Source organism: Equus caballus, chromosome 25 (assembly GCF_041296265.1).
Source record: "Equus caballus isolate H_3958 breed thoroughbred chromosome 25, TB-T2T, whole genome shotgun sequence".
Lineage (NCBI taxonomy): Eukaryota > Metazoa > Chordata > Mammalia > Perissodactyla > Equidae > Equus > Equus caballus.
The window spans coordinates 37629459-37652872 of NC_091708.1; the positions used below are offsets into that span (position 1 = coordinate 37629459).

The 23414-nt window shown below is 39.0% G+C and overlaps 1 protein-coding gene across 34 annotated transcripts in view; it reads right to left on the minus strand.

Moving 5' to 3' along the window:
* Positions 1–23414, minus strand: part of MAPKAP1 (MAPK associated protein 1) — a 225525-nt gene that overhangs the window by 188200 nt on the left and 13911 nt on the right. For 18 of the 34 annotated variants that reach the window (XR_011432658.1, XR_011432654.1, XR_011432659.1 and 15 more), the window contains exons 2-3: positions 8759–9086; positions 6222–6311 (exon numbers count right to left, since the gene is read on the minus strand). The exons of 9 other annotated variants lie outside the window; for them this stretch is intronic. Coding sequence is in view for 16 of the 25 variants with exons in the window: in XM_070251810.1 (XP_070107911.1) it covers positions 6222–6311; positions 8759–9017 (349 nt within the window). In the remaining 9 variants the exon portion in view is untranslated. Of the gene's footprint in view, positions 1–6221; positions 6312–8758; positions 9087–16864; positions 16991–23414 lie in introns of those variants that run through there. 7 more of the 34 variants (XM_023628876.2, XM_023628880.2, XM_023628881.2 and 4 more) reach the window with 2 other exon arrangements.

Here is a 23414-nt window from a genome sequence, read left to right on the forward strand (position 1 = left end):
AAACCATTAGACGAAAAGCTGATGGCAGTAACTTAACAATGGATGGATAACACCTGATTCCACCATCAATCTTATTATCACAAAAAAGACAAGATATTCCATGTTTCCTAGTGTGAGGCAACAGGAAGTACACAGATGAGCATGTACAAAGTACTCTTACCAAAAATCAAACTTCAATCTGAGCAAGTTTCTAGATCTAACTAACAGTCTATAGGAAACAAAGAGGACAGAGGAACATCTTAAATGAGACTATGGGGATATAATTAGCAAAATCCAGAATGCAGGAAATTCTACTGGACAAATGACCCAGTTTCTTCAACAAATAAATTACAAGAAAAGAAAAGAGGGGCTGGCCCCATGGCTGAGTGGTTAAGTTCACGTGCTCCGCTGCAGGCGGCCCAGTGTTTCGTTGGTTCGGATCCTGGGCGCGGACATGGCACTGCTCATCAAACCACGCTGAGGAGGCGTCCCACATGCCACAACTAGAAGGACCCACAGCTAAAATGTACAACTATGTACTGGGGGGCTTTGGGGAGAAAAAGGAAAAAAATAAAATCTTAAAAAAAAAAGAGAATCTACAGATTAAAAAGGAAGTGAGACATGTTAACCAAAAGCAATGTGTGGACCTTAGATCTAGACTTGACCAAACGAAATGGGAGGAAAACAAAAGAATAAAGAAAAATTTGAGACAGTGAGGGAAACGTTTGATAATATTAAAGAATTCCAGCTAATATTTAGGAGAGCAGTGGTACTGCAGTTTTCTTTTGTGTTAAAAAACACAAAAGTATTTAGGTACAAAATTATACGACAGTTAGGATTTGCTTAAAAATAATCTGGGAGGGGAGGGGAGGTGAATGTATAAATGACACAGGACTGGCGACATGCTGATAAGGGCTGAAGCTGGGTGAGGGATGTGTGGGGGTTCACTATACCATTCTCTCTATTTTTGTATATGTTGAAATTTTCTATAATAAAAAGTTGTTTTAAAGGAAATTTAAGGCAGAAAAAAAAAGTAACTCACATATCACATCATTACTCTGATCAAATCACCTCACCCAGAGTAAAAATTAAATTCCTTACAGGAGCCTCCATGATCAGGTCTCCACTACTTACTTCTCTGATCCCACTCTTCCCCTTACTTACTCTACTCTAACCAACAGGCATCCTTCCTTGCCATTTCTTGAATACATCAGGCACACTTCCGCCACAGAACCTTTGCACTCGGTGTTCCCTTGTCTTAGAACGCTCACCTCCTTCATCTCCTTCAGATCTCTGCTCAACTATCACCTTCCTAATGAGGCCTTCCCTGATCACTCTATCTAAAATAGCAAAATCCCCTATCTAGCATTCATCATCCCCCTAGCTGGCCATATTTTTCTCTGTGCCACTTGTCCCATTTGGACATACTCTGTTTGTTAACTGTCTCCCGCACAAGCTCAGTGAGGGCAAGGTCTTCATCTTGTTTACTCCTAGGCCTTCCCCTAGGCCTACAACAGTGCCTACCTGTCCTTGCATGCTGTAGGAGCTTAATAATTACTTGTTGAATGAATAACTCTGGACCAGAGAAGTAGAAAAACTAGTTGTGGGGCTAGGGAGCACAATGGGGAAGAAGGAAAGAGGAGATGAGCACAAAGAAGCAAAGATAGGAGAGGTCATGAGGGCCCTTCCTCCTGGTTCCAAGCCATTGATAAGGCGCAGCTGTATGTGGACTGCTCAACTTTAAGCTGCTCTTCAACTTCACTTGCTCTTTGCAACTGAAAAGTCCTAACCAATATAAACAGCTGGCAGTCCCCAACAAGCACAAAACTGAAAAAACAATAGCCTAGACATTTAATTCTCATCAGATTTATGAGAAAGCACATCCTACAGCATTCAGGAAGACGAGAATGCTTATTAGAGCTAATAAGGGTTCGGTGAGTGGCTAGATACAAAATGGATATATAAAAACAACAGATTTCTTTACAAGAGCATAAGAAAGTTATGGGGAAGACGATGCTATTTATGAGGTAACATGAAATACAAAACATATAGAAATAACCTTAATAAGAAACGCAAAAGTGCAGGAACAATATGAAGACAAGACAAAATGTTGCATTCATCTACTACTATGCATACAAAAAATACACAAAAGATCATAGGACATGATTAGAATATTTAAAATATATATCCATATATAAACAGAATCTAAAATACATCAAAATGTTAACAATAGCATTTCCTCTGAATGTGAGATTATTGTTGGCTTATTTTCATTTTTATTTTTCAGATTTTCTATAATGAATTTTCTTTTTTAATATAGAGCCTTTGGTAACTTTCCTGAACCCTGGTTGTAGCTGACACACAGAGAAGGAAAGGAACGAAGGAACTCCAAAGACTCCTCAATACCCCAAGCTCCAGGAGCAGCTCCTTTCTGTCTGCAGTATGGGAAAGAATGGAGCAGAATGAAAAGACTACAGTCTTTGGGGTCAGACTGGCCAGGAAAAGAATTCTTGCTTTGCCACTTACTATTCGTAAGTAAGTAACATGGGAAAGTTACTTAGCCTCTGGGCTCCAGTTTTCTCACTTATAATACAGAAAGAAATATTAACAGCTAATTTGTTCCACTTGCATGAAGATGAAGCCAACTTAGTGGTCGGCGTATTATATACCGGTGGTCCTCAGAGCTAGTTGCTCATCAGAATCACCCAGGGAGGTTTCTGAAAAATACAGTTTTGTGGACCCCAAACTATATCTAATTAATAAGGAATTCCACAGGTAGGGCCTAGAAATTTATATGGAATGCCATTATAACATGCACTTTTGGATGCATTTCTGATTTTTATACAGCCACTCTATCTGGGAAGCGTTGTGTTAAGAAATCAATAATAGAAGTTACATAAAGAAAACTTCAGGAAAAATCATAAAGAATTGATATAAACTACATTATTGTTTTGCATTATTATGTAACTTCATGTGTAAACAGCTTTGTCTTCCAATTAGACTTCAAACTTCTCGAGGACAGGAATCACATATTCTCCCAAGTACCCAGCACAGAATCACTAGGCACAAAGAAGTTAAGGAAGAAACATTTGTTAAATGACTCAATGAATAGGAGTAACAACTAATTTTGTAAACAAGATACCATACCATTTTAAAATAATAAAATTAAAAATATTAGGACCTTGGCGTTATTCCTGACAAAGCTGTCTTTCAATGACACCATCTTCACATTTATCCATGCAGTTTTAGTTACAGAAATACTAAAAGGATCTTACTCTAAGGTATTTCATTTATCACGTGGTCTCATGGCATATGCATCAGTATGTTCAGAAAGAACTTCAGGGTAGGGACCAGATAGCTTCTAAGATCCCTTCCAACTCCTCTATGAAAAGGATGCATTTATGTTGTGTCTTATATATTTATTTATTGAGGTAACAGTGGTTTACACTACTATATAAATTTCAGGCATACATCATTATATTTGACTTCTGCATAGATTGCATTGTGTTCACCACCAAAAGTCTTATGCTATGTCTTAAAGGATGGACTGGATTTAGATAGAATAATCGTGGAAGAAGAATATTCCAGGGGTTGTCATTACATTCATTAACAATGATTCTTCTAGTGAGGAATGAAATAAAACTGAGATTAAAAAAACAGATGAAAGGGCCAGCCCCAGTGGCCTAGTGGTTAAGTTCTGCGTGCTCAGCTTTGGCGGTCTGGGTTCAGTTCCCAAGTCTAGACCTACACACTTGTCTGTCAATGGCCATGCTGTGACAGCGGCTCACATACAAAAAACAAAAACAAAAGGGGAAGAAGGCAGCAGATGGTAGCTCAGGGTAAATCTTCCTCAGTGGGGGAAGAAAAAGGATTTTAACAAAAAGTAAATGGCAGAAAAAGAATGTGAGAATGAATAATTACCTAACCAAAATTCCCAATCAAGATCAAAAGGATTTGGCCGTGGCATTTCTTGCCGAAAGAGAGCATGTACTTGAGAGATGTGTGAAAACAGAAGGCTGCTTGGTTTGCCAGGTAGATGTTTAGTGAACAGCTGACTCCACTCTTCTAACATGTTTCAGGATGTCCAGAGTGCCAAGTTAGGGTAATGTTGGACCTAGCTTAACAAAGAATTCAAAGACATTCCTTTGTGCATTGATGAGCTTCACTCTAAGCATCAGTAGTGACCACCAGGCAGGCTCCTGGTCTGGCCAGGATCAAGGTCAACATTTCAAAGCATGGAAGGCACTTTAAGGAGCTTTTCCAGAAATAAGATCACAGAGTCAGTTATTGAAATCAGTAAGAGAGAGAAATAAGAGGGAAAGAAACCAAAGGAGAGAGAAGTATATACATATAATGGACAGTGTGGTTACAAATGAAAGCAAAAAGGGGACTGTTTATTTCTCCAGCACATTCTGTGAAGCACTGAATGGAAGTTAAAGTGAATTGCACTTCAGAGAGTGAGTGGGAGAGGAATCAAAATTTATTAGATGTATCTATTAGATTATTAGATGTAGCAAAATTTAAGTTGAAGAACTTATTTCTCACATTGTAAAAGGGGTTAATGCAGTTACATTTGAGGAGCTCTATCATCCTATATTTTACTTATTTATAATTTTTTTAAGGTACGGAAGTGAAGAAGGAAAAACAAAAGGTAGCTGGAGGTAGGGGCTTAGATAAACTGGCTCTGTATTCATTGAGAGTAATAAGAAAGGCACTAAGATACATAAAAAATTTGAAGAAAGTGGATAAGATAAATGATATAAAGGTTTTCCAGTTTATGCTAAATACAACCTAGAGTAGTATTAACAGGATCAACAGAAAAGACCAGTCTAGGGAGATTTTTTAAGTATCAAGAGCAAAACTAAAAAGATATCCAAGAAGAACTATAGGAACTCAGAGACATGAGATATAAGAGAAAGAAGTGATTGAGATTTCTGGTTCTACACAGTCATCATTTAGAAATTATTAAGCAATCATTAAGAAAATCATACCCATTGAGCACACTTGGGTTTACATTCAGAGTAGGAGAAAGCAATAACCCCTCTATGTAGTGCGGTTTAGCAGAAAGAGATTGGCCTTTAGATGCAGACAGTGCTAGATACAAAACATGGCTCAGTGCACTACCACTTCCTAGCCTTGTAACTTTGGCAATTTAAATCTCTCTGAGCTTCTGTCTCATCTATTAATGACAGCAATGACACCTACATCCTATAAGATCATTGCATTGGAGGTAATGTATAAGTGTTTAGAACAGCACTAGGTAGGTGCTGCTGTTAACAGAATAATGATTAATATTGTTAGTTGTATAAATATTACGTAGCAATAGAGCCAGTCAACAACAATTGATTGGACATCTATCACATGGTATCCCAGTGGGACTGGGAGGTGCTGAGAAGATACTGAAGACAGACTGCAGACATTTCTTGGAAAGGAGAAAAAAAGAGAAGGTCTGGGAAACATGACATAAACATTAGAAAATATTTTAATAGCATTTTATTTTGAAGTTTTTCTTTCTTTTTTTTTTGCTAAGGAAGATTCCCCCTGAGCTAACATCTGTTGCTAATCTTCCTCTTTTTGTATGTGAGCTGCCATACAGCATGACCACTGACAAATGGTGTAGGTCTGCATCAGGGAACTGAACCAGGCCACTGAAGTGCAGCGTGATAAGCTTAACCACTAGGACACCGGGGCCGGCCCTTGAAAAATTTTTTGAAGTCTTCTCTTCTTGCTGAGATTGAAGCTTTGAAAATATATAATATGGCCGGCTTTTTAATATATATACCATATGAACAAATACTACAAATGCTAATAACACCAGCAACATAACGGTTTTTAAGCTAAAGGAAAAGAATTAGCATATATACAAAAAAGACTGTTATCACTAATGAGGCAAGGGAAAGGCCAGGTTGGAACTGCCAGGAGGAACTATAACCCAGAGGCCTATCCAAATCATAGGTTCTCCTTGGCTCTAAGAACGAGATACTGGGACAACAGTCTGTACAAAATGTGCCTTGTACACATCAATTCCTGTGACCCAGAATGAAGAGTGGCCAAAAAGACAAGACCTAAAGAACACACAGCTTCAGAAGGCCAAGGCGCTCAAGTAAAGAATTCAAAGCTCAAAACACAAGAGGTAGAGACCCAGAGAATTAAAAAGATGAATTAAAAATAAAAGCTCTTATACAACAATATAAACTAAATAGGTAAATCTCAAATTAACAATTAAAATTATTTTCATTTACCTGATTGCTTAGAATTTCTTTCTTTCCACTGAATATTTTTGCATTTGATCTGGTTTTGTCTCTCTTTTCGGAGTCGTTCTAATCTTTGAGCTTGAAAAGAAATATTATAACTATAAGTTTGTCAATGAAAGTTTACTATAAACAAAGACATAATTAACTACCTTTATATGAATAAAGATGTTTTATATTGCATATGTAGAGAAAAAGTCATAAAATTTTAAAGGTGGCACCCCTGAAAAGCAAATACCAACAAAAACATAAAAATATTCTTGATTTATAATTGAAATTAGAGGATATAAAACATTAATAGAGATCATAAAGATAGTATTAACATGGAAGAGAATAATAAAATGTGAAAACTTCTGTGATTAATATGACATTTCATTATATAAATCATTAATAACGGTCTTAAAGGAATTTTAATGCACAAATGAACTGAAGTGAATATTACATTACAGGAATAAAATTACTGTTATGAATTACTCTACCCGTTTCAAAAATTAAAGATAAATGAACTCAGACTAGACTATTAAAGTTTTAAATATAAAATCCTTTATCTAAAAATCATGAAAATTATAAAATGTCAAAGCTATATAAATTAGCATAGCTTTTCTTCAGTGGGCTGAAACAGTTTATAGGTAGTAAAATAAATGATTTGTATCTTTGTAACATTAGTCAAATCTTAAAAAGAACTATTTTTCTTATACAAAATTTTAAGATATGCTGAAAGGATTAAAAAGCAAATTCCTTGGTCACTAGGACACCCCACAATCTTTACTAATTATTAGCATCTAAGTGCTATCTTAAGACAGCCCAACAATAATAACAAAAGCATCACCTAAAATTACGCATTTGTGATTATATTACTACTGGCTGATCAACCTTCAAAATCAGTGAGCTGATCTTTGAAAGACATACTGTCCAGATACATTAACAGTAGCTGCCACGGAGACCACAATGGAAAAGAAAATCACAAATGATGCCATCTCCTGAAATTAGTTTTCTCTGCTAATCTTCAACTCCCTATTCTAGCACAATGATAATAAAAAATAAACAAAATAAATTTCTCTTTCAACCACTTTCAAGGCAGGAAATCATACACTCCTGCCTTAGCAATGTGGTAGGAAATATTGAAGCTTATTTCACCAGAAATTTAAACTATGCTGGCAAAAGCATTCTGACAATGTCACTATATCTAACCAAATTCCACTGAAGAAAAATACATTCAATTGCAATTAATAAATGTGAAGGGTACAGCCAAAGTAATATAATCATAAAGCTCTCAATTTAGCAGCATTCTCCTACTGAAATCCATTCAACCTGTCATATAAGATATCATCTCAATAACTTGCAAGGAAGTCAGTTTCAACTAGGGAACTAAGAATCAATGGTTCTAAATTATATTCAAACCTTCACTCAAATCCTATTTTGATAAAAGTTCTTTTAGATACTGGGAAATGCTATTAATTATTTTCATCATGAGAGCAAATTATTCTCTGTAGATGTCACAGAATGCTGAATTCTGAACCAAAACCTTACCGTGCCTTTCCCTGTAAACTGTACCCTCTCTCCCTGCAGTACTCCTTTACGTATATTTTACATTTGGACTATGAAAGTAAACATGTATTTTCAGTGTTCTACTACATCTCAAGCACTACTTTTCCTGGTAATTAGCAGGTTACTGCTACTGATTAGGAGATTATATTTTCTGATTATCTAAAAAAAAAATTATCTCCTAGAGTACTTTGTCATATTAGAACTACAATATATATTCTAAATAATTTATCTGAGTAAAAGCCTTGGTTCATCACATTTCCCTTGAAAGCCTTCCAAAAAATATAAGCTGGAAAATGGGCAACGATAAGCTTTTAAAAGCTAATGACTAGAAATATATATATATATACACACACACCCCCAAAACTTGAGCATTTTCAAGCCACAAAGATCAAAGGGTAGAGATCAACTTAAGAAAATAAAGGTAACATATCATAAACGGGGGCACCTTTTCTCATCTCACACCCACTGTAGGAATTCCTATTAAAAGCAGCCCTAATAAATATTCAGCTGTCTCCCTCCAATTCCCACCCCCACCCCTACTTCCTCCAGTGGCAAGAACTGTCTCAGGCAGCAGTACTCTTTGGCTGGTCAGCTCTCTGTATTAAAGGTTCTTTATGATGTCAACCTGAAATCTGCCTTCAGGTAGTCTACCTACTGGGACTAACGTTGCTCTGTGAAGACACTGCAAACAAGTCCACTCCCCTTTCTACATGACTTTCTAGAAACAGAACATCCAACATGCCTCTCATAGCCAACTTTTTCACTGATTCGTCTTCTATTTCCTTCTAATAGCATCGTTCCAGAGCTTCTATTCACAGTCACAGTGATGGAGACGCTGCTTAGACTCAGTGTAATACATTCATATTCCTGTTAACATATGGAAACTTTCCCCATTAAACCTATTCCAACATTATGCATTAGTCTGTAAGATTGTTTACTGATTTAAAACTCAGAAGACATGACTAAAAGGCAATGTTTACCTGTATTTGAGCGTCTTCTAATACCAAAGTCCCAACTTGAGGTAATATCGACTGACTGGGCATATACATAGCCCTGAGTCTCACCATTGCTTCCCTGAATTTCTGACCCACTGTCTCCAGGCATTGAAGGAGGATGAATCTTCTCTAGGTCAACATCATGATCAATGAGAACCATCTCACACATTCCTGTGTCATCACTGGTCACATGTGACTGTCGAATATGAGCTAGAATGATAGTTGGATTGTCCAAGAAGGCCATCCTTTCTGTGGGCCAATTTCCTTAAAAGGCTATTTTCTCCTCTTCATATTGTTTCACGGGCTCACCTACCTAGAAACATGATGTACACAGCAATATTTAAGAATAAGGCAGAAAATGACTGGATCATTTTTCAAACAACTTCAATGTGGTAAAATGCTACCCTGAAAATCAACATTCATCCCTGTACCTAGGAGCTTAAAAAGATTAAGTCTAAGCTGAAAGGAAATCCTTATAAGCACTAGGGGCTACAGCTCTAGTCAATGAGATCTCCATGGTATCAGAGAGGATGGCTTGCTCTCTTGCAAAACAAATAACAGTAACTTCTTAGGCCGCTCAAAGCACATAACTACTGTTAAAACAATAAATTTTTCTTTCTTTCTCCCTTCGTCCCATGCGGTCTTCTCATTACTTTACAAGGTGATGGGGGAACAAGTTGTATTTTCCACAAATGATGTGCTAAAGTATGAAACTGTGTTTCTTCAGTTTACTTCCCTCTCTCCTGTCACACGGTTGTCAAGTGTCTTAAAGGGCACAGGTGATGTTTTCTGAGTTACTAGGAATTTTACAAAAATGTACCAGCAAAGTAATTTTGTTCAATAAATATATTTTCCTTTCTTCTGATTTAAGATACTATTGTGCTTTTAGAATAAAACTTATTAATCAAAGTTGTCTGCTACCAGATTAATTTTTTATTTTAGAAACCTAATTATACGAACTGCTTCCTGAATCCTGTTGAAACCGTAATGATGTTTATTCTGGGAACAAGATGGTATGCCCTCAGTTAAATGGGAATACTCAACAAAGACAATATTACAGAAGCATGGTTAGGAACCTAAGGCCCTACAGGCGGAGCTGGGTTCAAATCCTGGCCCTACCACTTGCTAGCTAAGTGGTCTTGGTCAGAATAACCCTTACCTCTTTAAACCTATTTTGTCTCTTCATTTATAAAATGGGGGTTCAGGGATGAGAGGATATATAGGAGATAATGCAGGTAAAGTGCTCAAAAGAATACCATGCACATAATTAAATATTAGCTGCTATTAATAATGATGATGATGGTAAAAATATTACCAACTTCAGCTTACAATTCTTCTTTAAAGTAACCCTAAAATATATCAACAATCCATCCTTCTTTAGCAAGCTCACAGCAGGTAAACAGTGTGCTTCCTTTGTGACAGAGAACTCTGCAGGTCATCTGGGTCACCTTCCTGCTCCTCTAAAATCATTATGAAGTGCAAGGAACATGAAAGCTGGACTGAATATGTTCCTAGGAACAGTCCTAGAAGACATGTATTTTTAGAAAGACTTATAATGCCAGATTTTCTTGTCATTTGTTTCTCCTAGAAAAGGAACAGAGGGGGAAATCTAGTTAATAAACCATTATGGTTAACTAAGGTTTTAAAAATTTTTGTCTGGTAACATATCATTCTATGGAGATCACTTGGTGAATCTCAAAATAGAGACATTGAAATTAAGAGGAAGTTCAACTGAGGAGCATCTCTAAAAAAGTGAATTACATTAATCTTCATTTTTTTTTTTTAAAGATTTTATTTTTCCTTTTTCTCCCCAAAGCCCCCCAGTACAAAGTTGTATATTCTTCGTTGTGGGTCCTTCTAGTTGTGGCATGTGGGACGCTGCCTCAGCATGGTTCGATGAGCAGTGCCATGTCCACGCCCAGGATTCGAACCAACGAAACACTGGGCTGCCTGCAGCGGAGCGCGCGAACTTAACCACTGGGCCACGGGGCCAGCCCTAATCTTCATTTTTTTCCTTTAAATATGTTCACTGAGTATTTATTTTACACTGAGGCTAATGGGAAATGCAAAAGTGAGTAAGGGATACCTAAATCACAAAGTTTATACCCTATTACAGACCTAGTATATCTCCTAATACCATGGGATTCTTCTAAGTGTCAAATTTCAAAGACATTTAGTCTCTGAAACAATATCAGCTCAGCATTTAAAGTGTTTTAATCAGGAAAAAATTACAGAATTAAAGAGGAGCATTTAAAATACACTCATAAAAATCAGAACTTCTTATATAACCACAAAGAGATTATACACTCATAGAATTCCTTACAAATGAGCATATCTGTTTTGTAACAGAATCACAGCATCACAGACCGCCAGGGCTGCAGACAGCCTCAGAGCAATCACAGCATGCCTCTTCCACGCAAAAGTAAGGCAACTGGGCGCCAGCAGAGGGGCAGGTGCTTTCAACTTCATAGCAAGGGCTTCAGTGACAAGCCACACATCCAATGGGTGTTTTGGTGCCAAAAAGTCAAAGGGCAAAGCAACAAAAGTATACTGAAGTACCCTCAACAGAATCCTTTTCAGGAAAACGGATCTGCTCCATCATCTCTTATGAAGAAGAGAGTTATGCACAAACACTTCTAAAGGCACACACAGCTCCCTAACTTTATCTTTACAGCAGAGGCCCCAAAACACCCCAACATGAGCAGATATCTTCCCTATTAGTACACTATGACTTCATACAGTGAGGAATCTGGATGATTCACTCAACAAATATTTTTTCAATACCAGTTCTGATACGGAACTCCCATAGGACTGCCCTGGGAAACGTAGCTTCCACCTCCTATGACATGTACTTGAGAACGTAGACTGCAAGTTCCACAAGGACAGCGGCCATAACGCCACATCCCTTCTGGCAACAAGGGATCTTAAACATGGCAGGAATTCAATAAATGCTGCAGTCTGACTTGCATGGACTATACAATTTTGTTGTAGAGATTAGTCATATATGAGCATGTCATGTATAAGTGTGATTATAAAGAAAGGATTGCCCTTTTTTTATTAATACAGATATAAGAGCTTCTCTTCAATGTGCCCTTCAAAACTGTCACCTTGGGACGCTATCAACTTATTCCAACACTACTTTCCTGAACCAAAAGAATATGTTTTAAATCACCCTAAGAGCAGTAAATGAGCATTTGAAGATAGATTTCTAAGACAGATATTCTAAACACTGATGAAAAGAAGTTATTTTCTCTGATCAGTCATACAAAGATCAAAGATTTTAAAACTTAATATTGCAAGGGTTCAGAAAAATGGGCACTCTCATGCACTACAGGAGGGAATGAAAACTGGGACTTTTTAGAGTAATTTGGTAATAGAGCAATTTACCAAAGTGTAAAACATGAATACCCTTTGGGCAACCCCACTTCTAGGATTTGCTCTTAGGTGATAACAATGAAAAAATTTTTATCTCAGGACTGTTTGTAATACTGAAAATCTGAAAGTAACCTAAACATCCATCTACAGTGCATATGCCATGACACATGTATAGAATGGAATACTACACAGTCATTAAAAATACATGGTAGAGAATGAATAAACAAAATGTGGTATATACATACAATGGAATGCTGTTCAGCCTTAAAGGAAGGAAATTCTGATACATGCTACACCATGAATGAACTCTGAGGACCTGATGCTAAATGAAATAAGCTAGTCACAAAAGGAAAAATACTGTATAATTCCACTTATATGAGGTACCCAGAGTAGTCAAATTCAGAGACAGAAAGTAGAACGGCAGTTGCAAGGGGCTGGGGGGACGGGGAAATGGGGAGTAGGTGTTTAATGGGTATGTTTCAGTTTGGGAAGACGGGAAAGTTCTGGAGATGGATGGTGGCAACAGTTGCACAACAATGTGAATACACTTATAAGCTGCCACTGAACTGCAGAATTAAAAATGGTTAAAATGGTAAATCTTCTGTTATATATATTTTACCAGAATCCGTAAAATTTAAATTTTTAAAAAAATTTCTAGGAAATGCCAGATTAAACAAAATTTATTTATTTTATTTATTTATCTTCTTTTTTTGAGGAAGATTAGCCCTGAGCTAACATCTGCTGCCAATCCTCCTCTTTTCGCTGAGGAAGTCTGGCCCTGGCTAACACCCATGCCCATCTTCCTCTACTTTATACGTGGGACGCCTGCCTCAGCATGGCTTGAAAAGCGGTGCCATGTTCACACCCAGGATCCGAACTGGCGAAATCCAGGCCGCTAAAGAGGAACATGCAAACTTAACTGCTGCGCCACCGGGCTGGCCCCAGATTAAACAAAATTAAACAGGTTTTCTTCTTGCTGTTTAATTACAGCACTTCTGAAAGCTTTTACATATTGTGAAGGTCCAAGAGTGGGAATCTAGTAATGCAATATATCCCAAATTCCAAACTTATTTGATCCCTGAACATTTTTTCCTCTAGGAATACTAAAACGCATCAATATATAACAGAGTTCAGAACGGTTTAGAAATGCTGCTCTACACTTCTACTACACTGTTTCTTAGAGCCTTGAAAGACTTGCCTGGATGTCACCAATTCTTGACTCTCCAAGACGGCAGGTCCTTTTCATATACCTTTAGGCTATCAGATAAATAATCATGTCAGGCTCCAGGAAGTCTCTTCCTCTATGATGTCCCACTTTTTTAAACTCCAGGTTCCTCAAAGCATAAAGATTTGTTTTACTAAAACTGGAAGCAATAGCAACATCAATGCAGAGTGGGAGGATAGTAAGAGATGTCCCAAAATGACACGGCCATTTTTAACGTACTGGGTGGGTCTCCTTTTACATTTCATTCATTCATTCAACAAATATTTAAGTTCCTCCTATGGGCTAAGTATGGTTCCAGGTGCAATGTGGATGCTATTATCACTTTATATACTGTGTTTGTAACGTTCATTTGTGTTCATTAAAGTTCATTAACCTGTGTTCACTAATGGTCACATAACCCACCTGTGGTAACTTGGAACATGCCCTAAACAGGGGAGCAGATTTTAAAGGTATCAAGTCATAATGCAAGTATATTTTTAATAATAACTTTATACACACACACCCTCCAAACTTTATTTGCAATGGCTTATAGAAAAACATAAGGTACAACATAGTAAAAAAGCAGATGAGAAAAGTAGCAAAGGGGAAGTAATTGAGGATGAATCCATAAGCCAGTAAGACTTTGTACATTCGCTACAGGTAGACTACAGAATGCTAGAAGCAAAAAGCAATTGTAATAGCTAAGCTTAACTTACTACAAAAGTTGGACTTGTTCTTTCCTTTTTACGTGGATTAATGCATATAATTCTCAAAATGACCCTATAAGATAGTTACTGTTTTTATCCCCATTTTACAGATGGAAAAAACTGAGGCACAGACAGGTTAAGAAACCTGCCCAAAGCCAAATAACTAATAAGTAACAAAAGAGAGAATCAAATCCAAGAGCTTGGGATCTTAACCACTATACAGCCTCTCAAAATAAAGAAAACAAAGAATTACAACAGTCATAATAAACATGATTTAAAAAAATCCTGTTGTTGAGCACTTTGGGTTCCGGAGTCATAGGAAAATACTGGATCAAGAGTCAGCTGAGAGAAGTTCTTCCCATGGGTCTTTGCGAAAATGTAAGGCTGTAAATGTATTATGCAGCCAACCAGACCCTTAGCTTCCCCTCCACTAGTGCAACAGTGATTTGTACAATAGCAAGAAATAAGCAGCACATGTAATGGTTGTTCAAAAACAAGTCCCAAATTTTACATGGGCAAGGAACTTCAGAGATGGTCTACTTGTTGACCTGAAACCGCAGAGGAAGGGTTACTTCAAATTCCCAGTTACGTCAAAGTATCTAAGAATCCCCAGGGATCCATGTAACTTTAGCTACGTCTATACCTGAAATGTTCTGTGTTTCTTTAAATAACCCCACCATAAGCAATGAGCCCTTTCTATACTTCTCCACTCCCTAAGGACCTCAGATAGGCAGCAACATGACTTAAAATGCTCAAATCCAGACAAAGGTTAAAAGGAAATTCCCCTTCCTGCACTTTCAAAACACTCTATACACTTACTTCCCTCTGCCAGACAGACTTCAACCCGCTCACCTGCAATCTGTGAAAACTTGTCTGGATAAGCAACAGCCTGAGGCTCCTCAAAGGTCTGCAAACTCCCAATCAAAAATTACTGCTGCCCCATCAATGTGTCATATAAATGTTGGCGTGTTAATTGTGTATTTATAAGATTGTTAATGGTTAGTTAATTTACCTCCCACACTATTAGTGTACTTGAAATGATTTAACGTCTGCTGAGGGAGTTAACAACATGTAACAGCAGATGCGAGATTTTTTTATCTTTCCACACTGTACCCCGACTTCACGCTATTAGCATTAGGCAAGTTAAACCTGATTCCTATACAGGATTTGCGCAGAGTGTTACTCACATTTATTTTGCACAAGGAACAATCACAAGTTACACAAACAAAAGCCTTTTTATTATATACAAAGTCTTCCATTTAATAAAAACCAACAGACCTTGTTTTTTTAACTAAGATTGCAACATTCTTTGATCTGGTTAAAGTTCAGAATTCATATCTCCTGCAATTTGAAAATAAGTGAAATGACCATTAAAATAAAACACACTTTCTTTTAAATCTCTTTTCTAACTCTTTCCAATTTAACTCTAAATTAAATCTTCATTTATTTTTCAGACCGACAAAAATTGAACTTTTTTCCCCCTCAAGGAATTAAGATCTTCTCCATGCGAATATGCCTAATTTCATTAACTAGTATATAGTGAGACCCTATATCCAGAGAGTCTAATTTTTCTTTTCATATTTTTATTTCTATACTTTCACGAAAATTACTTACTAGACTACATTTCAACAGAAAAGAAATGCTTGTATCTTTTGAATAAGACGGGATTCATTCACTGAACGTCATTGAGACCTAAGCACTGCAAATCCTACAAAAAATGGCATGAACACCAGCCTGTACCCTCCAGAGGCTTACAAACTTCAGCAGATGAGCTATGCAGGGTACACACACAACAGTAACAGAAGGCAAGACATACTGGCCACCAAATGAGACACTAGGACAATATGTTTTTCAAAAGACAAGAAAGTTACACAGGCTTCAGGGAGGAAGAAAGGCGCATTTAAGGATGGCTAGGCTTTCATCAGGCAGAAACCCACAGAGGACAGTAATAGGTGACATTTACTGAGCTCTTACTATCAGCTGTACTTTTGATGCAACAATGTATTTCATTCTATCACCACCCCAAGAGTCAGGTATTAATATCCTCATTTTATAGACTAAAATAAATTAAGGCCTAAAGGAGTTAAGTAACTTGCCCAAGGTCACACTGTGGAGTTTTAAAAGGTCAGTCTTTGCAGCTCCTCCCATCAAGAGGCGGAGTCTACTTCCCCACCCGTTGAGCCTGGGCTCACAAGGTGATTTTGCTTTGACCAACAACATCGCAGTGGAAGTAACATGGAACTTCTGAACCACAGCCTCAAGAGACCGTGCAGCTTCTGCTGTTGCCTTTTTGGGAACACATTTGAATCATGAGAATAAGCTGGGACAAGAGACCACATGGAGAGGCTCAGCTGTCTGTCATTCCAGCTATCCTGCTGAGGCCCCGTGATGAGTGACTGAGGCCACCTAAGACCAGCCAGACCCGCCCCCACCCCCACCCACCAGTCTACCAGGAGACCAGGTCTCCTCTTCTATCAAATGGCTCCTTTGGACAAAGGGACGCTGACCCTTAATTTTTCTTTCCTTGTACCACTAACCTGCACCTGAAATGTCTCTGAATCTTACCATCTGACAAGATGCAGTTCAGGGGAGCCTAGGAGAGTACAGTGCCTCTCAAACTTTGTCCACTGACGCTGCTGAAGGGCAGAGGGCGGTGACCATAAACCAAGGTATGAGAGAAAGCAGGGCAAGCCACCTAAAGTAATATGCTATAAGAAATTTATTTTTAGAATTCATTTGTATTTCGTATCCTGTCCTATAATATATTGCACCTGTAATTGTTTTAAATAGAAAACAATGTTTTACCTTTGAATATCTCATTAAAATGGATACTCCAGGAAGATGTGCCATGCTCACTTTGTGACTTCTGGTACCCCTGGCACATACTGGGTTCTCATAACCCCAGTGTGAACAGCAAGGTCTAGTGGAAAAACACATTTCTTTGGTGTCAGAAATATCTGATTTTGTGAAGACAAAACGGCACTTTATCAATGGACAACTCAAGATCTAAATTTTGCTCAGTAGAGGTTTCTTATGACAAGTTTGAAGAACTGTAATTATTAACACCAAACTATACATAAAGTTCTAAGCACAAGTTAGACTAAACTCTCCATTATTACACAGCTGTTATAAAACAAGCAGTATTTTCAAAGTGTTTTGAAATAATGTTTACTAGGCTAGCAATAGCTGTGAAACTTCTGACAACCTAATCACCCACCACCCTCAAAACTCTAAAACTGCCAACATTTCTGGCTGTTAGAAGAAATCTGCTAGTTTGGTGCAATGTAGCCCTAAATTATTTTTCCAGTGGGTGTTGTCTCTGACATAATAGATTTGATTGACACCTGTGATAATAAACAAATAATTTTAGGTTTTACTTAGTTTTACCTAGAGTGAAGAAATGAATAATGCCAAAGAAACTAGACTGCTTCTCAACGTGAAATTACCAGCATAGGAGCACTCAACTGCCTACCAAATACTCATTCACTGATTTCATTCAACAAATATTTAAAAAGCACCTACTATGTACCAGGCCCCAGGGATACAGTGCTGAGCAAAAAATTTAGAAAGACTTCGCCACTGCCTTCATGGAGCTAAAAGCATATATGGAAGTCGAATTCTAAAATGGCTCTAGAAATTCTTGTCTCTTGGTATCCACACCTTTGTGGTATGTCCTCCCCTTGAGTGGGGGTGGAACCTGACTTGGTTCTAGACAACAGAGTATAACAAAGGTGGCGGGAGAGACACTCCCTCGATTACTTTCCATTATGTAAGATGCCATCCTAGGCAACCGAAGAGAGAGAATCCAAGCCAGAGAGATGATCCTGCTGGCCCTGAAGAAGCAAACAGCCATGCTATGGAGCTACACATGGCAAGGACCTAAGAGAAGCCTCCAGGAGTTGAGAGCGGTCCCAGCCAACAAGTAGCAAGAAAATGAGGACCTCAGTCATATTGTTAAATTCTGCCAACAACCAGAGGGAGCTTGGAAAGAGATCTTTCCCTAGTCTAGCCTCCAGACGAGGCTGGAGCTATCTGACATCTTAATTTCATCCCTTTGAGACCCTCAGCAGAAAATCCAGCTGAAGCCATGACTCCTGACCCACTGAGAGATATTAAATTTGTGTTATTTTAAGTCACTAAGTTTGTGGAAATTTTTTATGCAGCAATAGAAATGAAAATACATAGTGCAGAAAAACAGCTTAAACCCCTTCACCTTCACTTACAACACTTAAGACTCTCTATAGCCCAGTTTCACTCACCAGCCTCTTCTCCCCAGCATGCAACTCCCAGGACTCTTCAGAACACAGTCCAGCCCTTGGTAATGATACTGCCTTTGTCTGAGATGTGCCTTTCTCCTCCTTATTCTTCTAAGTCCAACTCAAATCTCTCACCCTCTATGAACCCTTCTCCAAACCCCAGGGTCCAAAGTTGTTGTTGTTCGGTGCAGAAGATTGTCCCTGAGCTAAGATTTGTGCCAATCTAAGTCCAACTCAAATCTCTCACCCTCTATGAACCCTTCTCCAAACCCCAGGGTCCAAAGTTGTTGTTGTTCGGTGCAGAAGATTGTCCCTGAGCTAAGATCTGTGCCAATCTAAGTCCAACTCAAATCTCTCACCCTCCATGAACCCTTCTCCAAACCCCAGGGTCCAAAGTTGTTGTTGTTCGGTGCAGAAGATTGTCCCTGAGCTAAGATTTGTGCCAATCTTCCTCTAATTTTTTTGTATGTGGGACACCACCACAGTATGGCTTGATGAGCTGTCTGTAGCTCCCCACCCAGGATTTGAACCGGTGAACCCTGGGCCACTGAAGCACAGCACGTGAACTTAACCACTACGCCACTGGGCCAGCCCCCAAAGTTGTTTTAAAAGCACTTTATTACTACCTTAAATATAGTCATTATATATGAATATCATGTTTAAGGAGGTGCCAATTTCGAATTTTTGATCCAATTCTAGATTCAGAAATGCAGTTCATCTACTAAGACATAAACCTCTCTCCCCTAACCATGCGTAAAGCTGCTGAGACAGGAATCCTAGACCCCACCAAAAGCAACACAGTGCTTCTCAAATGGAAGGCAATTTTGCTCCCTGGGGGACATGTGGCAATGTCTGGAGACATTTCTGGTTGTCACACTGGGGGTGGGTACTATTAGCGTCTAGGCTGCGAGGAATGCTGCTAAACATCCTACAATGCACAGGATAGCATCCACAGCAAAGAATTATACCCCCTAACACGTCGATATCAATATGCTGAGGTTGAGACACACTGTAATGATATGTTCTGTGAAGCCACTAAATCTGTGGTAATTTCTAATTCCCTCAGAAAGGGGGGTTTTATATCCCTTCTATTTATACCAAGACTAAACCATACAACTTTGCTACTAAAATCTATGCTCATAAGGTACTAAACAAAGTTCCATCCCTAGTATCAGTTTACTGAAACTGTAACCTATCTCAAGGAGAACCAAAGCCCAAATTACTACGATACAGGCAAGCTGCATTCCCTCCAAGTTCCCCTTTGACCTGAAGCCTCTCCATCCTCCTTCACCTGGCAACCTCTCACTCACTCTTCAAAATCCAGCTCCACTGTCAATTCTTCCGGAAAGCTCCCTACTGAATCCCCTAGACCAGGCTGGCTGCTCCCTTTCTTGTGGTCCCACTGCGCTGCACTTCATCGCTACTTCTACAAAGTAATTAATCCAGCACATTGCCTGTTGGCAGGAGGTGCTAAGTGTTTATTGAACATATTCATTCAATAAATATTTACTGAATGCCTACTATGTGCCAGGCACTGTTCTAGATGCAGACAGTACAGCAGAAAACAAAGCAGATGGAAAGTCCTGCCCTCATGAAGTTCACGTTCTAATGGGGGAGACTAACAAAACAGACAAGTAAATTGTACAGTAAATTAGAAGTGCTATGGAGAAAAACAGTGCAGGGAAGAACGATGGGGCATGCTAGGTGCTGGCACCATGGGCGCAACTATACATAAAGTATTCAAGGAATGCCTCACCGAGGAGGTGACGTTTGAGCTAACACTTGAAGGAAATGAGAGCACAAGCCATGTGGACTTCTGAGTGAAGTAACGTCGCCAAGCACAGGGAGCATGCCTGGCATTATTCAAGAAGTAGCAAGGAGTCGAACAATGGAGCAAGCAGTAGAGGAGGAGGTCTGGAAGAGTGGGGCAAACCGTGCAGAGCCTCGCAGGCCATTCTAAGGTCTCTGTTGTTGTTGTTGTTTTTTTTTTGAGGAAGATTAGCCCTGAGCTAACTACTGCCAATCCTCCTCTTTTTGCTGAGGAAGACTGGCCCTGAGCTAACATCCGTGCTCATCTTCCTCCACTCTACATGTGGGACGCCCACCACAGCATGGCGTGCCAAGCGGTGCCATGTCCGCACCCGGGACCCGAACTGGTGACCTTATGGCATAGCGGTTAAGTTCGCAGTTAAGGACTCTGTTTTCACTCCAAGCAAAAGGGAGAACCACCGGAGGATTGTGAGGAGAGCTGTGATATGATTTAACTCACATTTGAAAAGGATCTCTCTGACTGCTATGTTAAAGACTGACTGAATGAATGAACTAATCACACTGTTTTTTAAAATAATAATCTGCTTATATGTTGGTTTTCTCTTGTAAACCCTACGGTCCTTAAGGACACTGACTGTCTTATCGTTGTGCTGCCGGTTTCTAGTAGACTGTGGCTGGCATCCAATAAGAGCTTAGCGTAGAATGAATAGACAAACAAAGGAATCTTTCTTGTTCCCAATGGGTTACATTATGAATTTCCAAAAGGCGGCCCCTCACCCATGGTGCTGGTTCAGCAGACAGGTTTCCCACTACAGGCTAAGATTTATTTCCTTTTGATTATCTCCTTGATATTTGAAGTTTGCTTAAACAAACAGAATTCAATACAGTTATGTTTCCACTTACCTGGCTCTCAGGTTAAGCACATCGTCAATTAGGGGAAGCAACACAGTTTATTGCAAGCACCACTCAGGAAACCTGAATTCCCTAATTACCAGGGACCCAATTACATGGCCTTGGACAAGTCACTTCCTTAAACCTCTTTAAACCTGTTTTACACATCAGTTCATTTTTTGCATGTGTTGAATGGGGATGCTGAACTGTGAGAAGGGCCTTTTTAGCTTTCAAACTCAATTCCAACCACACGTGAGGCGGCGGCTGTGACTGGGAGTAGCCCACAGTCCAACTGAAAACCTGCGTGTGTTTGTGCTTCATACGATCTCCCTCAAAGGCCAGAAGCATCTCACTGCACATTTTACTTCCATCACTGTGCACGCTTCAGCCTCTAAGGACAGAGGTACAAGGAATTCCTTTTTTGACAAAGAAGATTTTAATAGTATCAAGATTTTGCCAGCAAACCCTCAATGTTGATTGATTTGATTGGATTACTACCTATTCTTTTAAGGCCACTAAACATAGAAATTGGTTCCTAGAACTACGCAAGTTAAAGTTACTACACACATGTGGAATTCCAGGTTATTGTCTCTAGCCTGCCTGGGGACTAGCTATGGGATGACCTCAAGCAAGTCAGATGCTTCAGACACTGTTTCCTCAGCAGGAAAACATCCATAATCTGTCCTACTCAGCCACTTCAGAGGGAGACTTACAAAAAGTTTAAAAAGCACTATACAAATTCAAGATGCAATATTATTGACTTTTCCTGTTCTAGCTACATCTTTTTGGAAGGAAAATAAATAAGCTGTCAACTATCAAACTCATTCATTCAACTCAATGAATGGAGGACAGCACTGAGATAATCTAAATTAGCAGATAATACCCAAACTATTTTTATGTGACTTTGAAAGGTGCTTTGTACTTTCATTTCAATGGAGCTTTCATAATCTCAATAAATGCTGCTATTATTGTTATTAACAAACAACTGCACTAACTTTGCCAGATACTTTTTATAACCTTCTATACTGACTTTTTTTTTTTAAAACCATTGGCACATGGATCAAACATGAGATTACAGCAGCAGGGCTGGCTTCATTCCACCTATAACGTTATACAGTTAGGGTGGGAGTGTTTCACAAAATACAATTTAAGTGGAATAATCAATTCTCTGGATTCCAGAAGGTTGCTTATTTATGCAGCAACCACTTATGTCACTTATAAAACTATGAGGTATGGGGCCGGCCCGGTGGTGCAGCCGTTAAGTGTGCATGTTCTGCTTCGGCGGCCCGGGATTCACCGGTTCGAATCCCGGGTGTGAACATGGCACTGCTTGGCAAGCCATGCTGTGGTGGGCATCCCACACATAAAGTGGAGGAAGACGGGCACAGATGTTAGCTCAGGGCCAGTCTTCCTCAGCAAAAAGAGGAGGATTGGCAGCAGATGTTAGCTCACGGCTAATCTTCCTCAAAACAAAAAACAAAAAACTGTGAGGTAGATTCTATTATTATTCATGTTTTACAAGTCATTAAACTGAGGCACAGACTTGCCCGAGGCCACATAACTAGTCAGAGGTGGAGCCAGGATAAAACCCAGGCAGCCTGGCTCCAGAATCCCTGCTCCAAACAATCACAATACGCTGCCTCAAATTGCCAGTTTAAGTCCATTTCATCACGCTTTTCTTAATCCTCTTCTCTCATTAGTCTAGATATGGGTATAAAGACACTTCGCTATTCATTCAATAAGCGTGAATATCTACCACATGCTGGAAGTTAGGCATATAAAGTCATAAGTCACAGTCCCTAGCCCCAAGAGGCTTACAGTCAAGCAAGGGAGAAAAGACAAGTACATAAATGGTCACAATAAAGAATGAGAGCAATGCTAGAGGATTCTATAACAAAGTACCATGGAAACACAAAGGAAAAATATCTAAATGAAACTGGATACTCAGACAAGGTTTCATAGAGATGACTAAGATCAACATAATGGAAGTGATCACTTTCAACTTAGTCACCTTAACAATGGTGGGGCGAAAAAAGCTGGCAACTAAATAATCTATAATGCTGGCTCCTTGAACAAAAATGTTTAAAATAAAATTGGTTCCAGATGTGTCCTATGGACTGCAGACTGACATCAGGCATGCATGGGTTATTACAGAAACAGGGAGAGGATAACCAACCTTTGAAGTGGGGGAAGTGGAGGGAATTAGAAGGTTGGGAAAGGGTAGGTAGGAGAGACTAAGAGCAAGAAATCAAGCATCAGACTGCCTTTGGCTTCCAATCTGGACTCAGCTACTCACTCACTGCGGGACCAGGGAAAGCAAGAATTTTTGTGCCTCCATTTCCTCATCTGTAAACAGGAATAATTTTCATGCCTACCTCATAGGACTATTGTGAGGTTATGAGCAAATAACAGTGCCTGCCCCATAGTAAAGCACTATA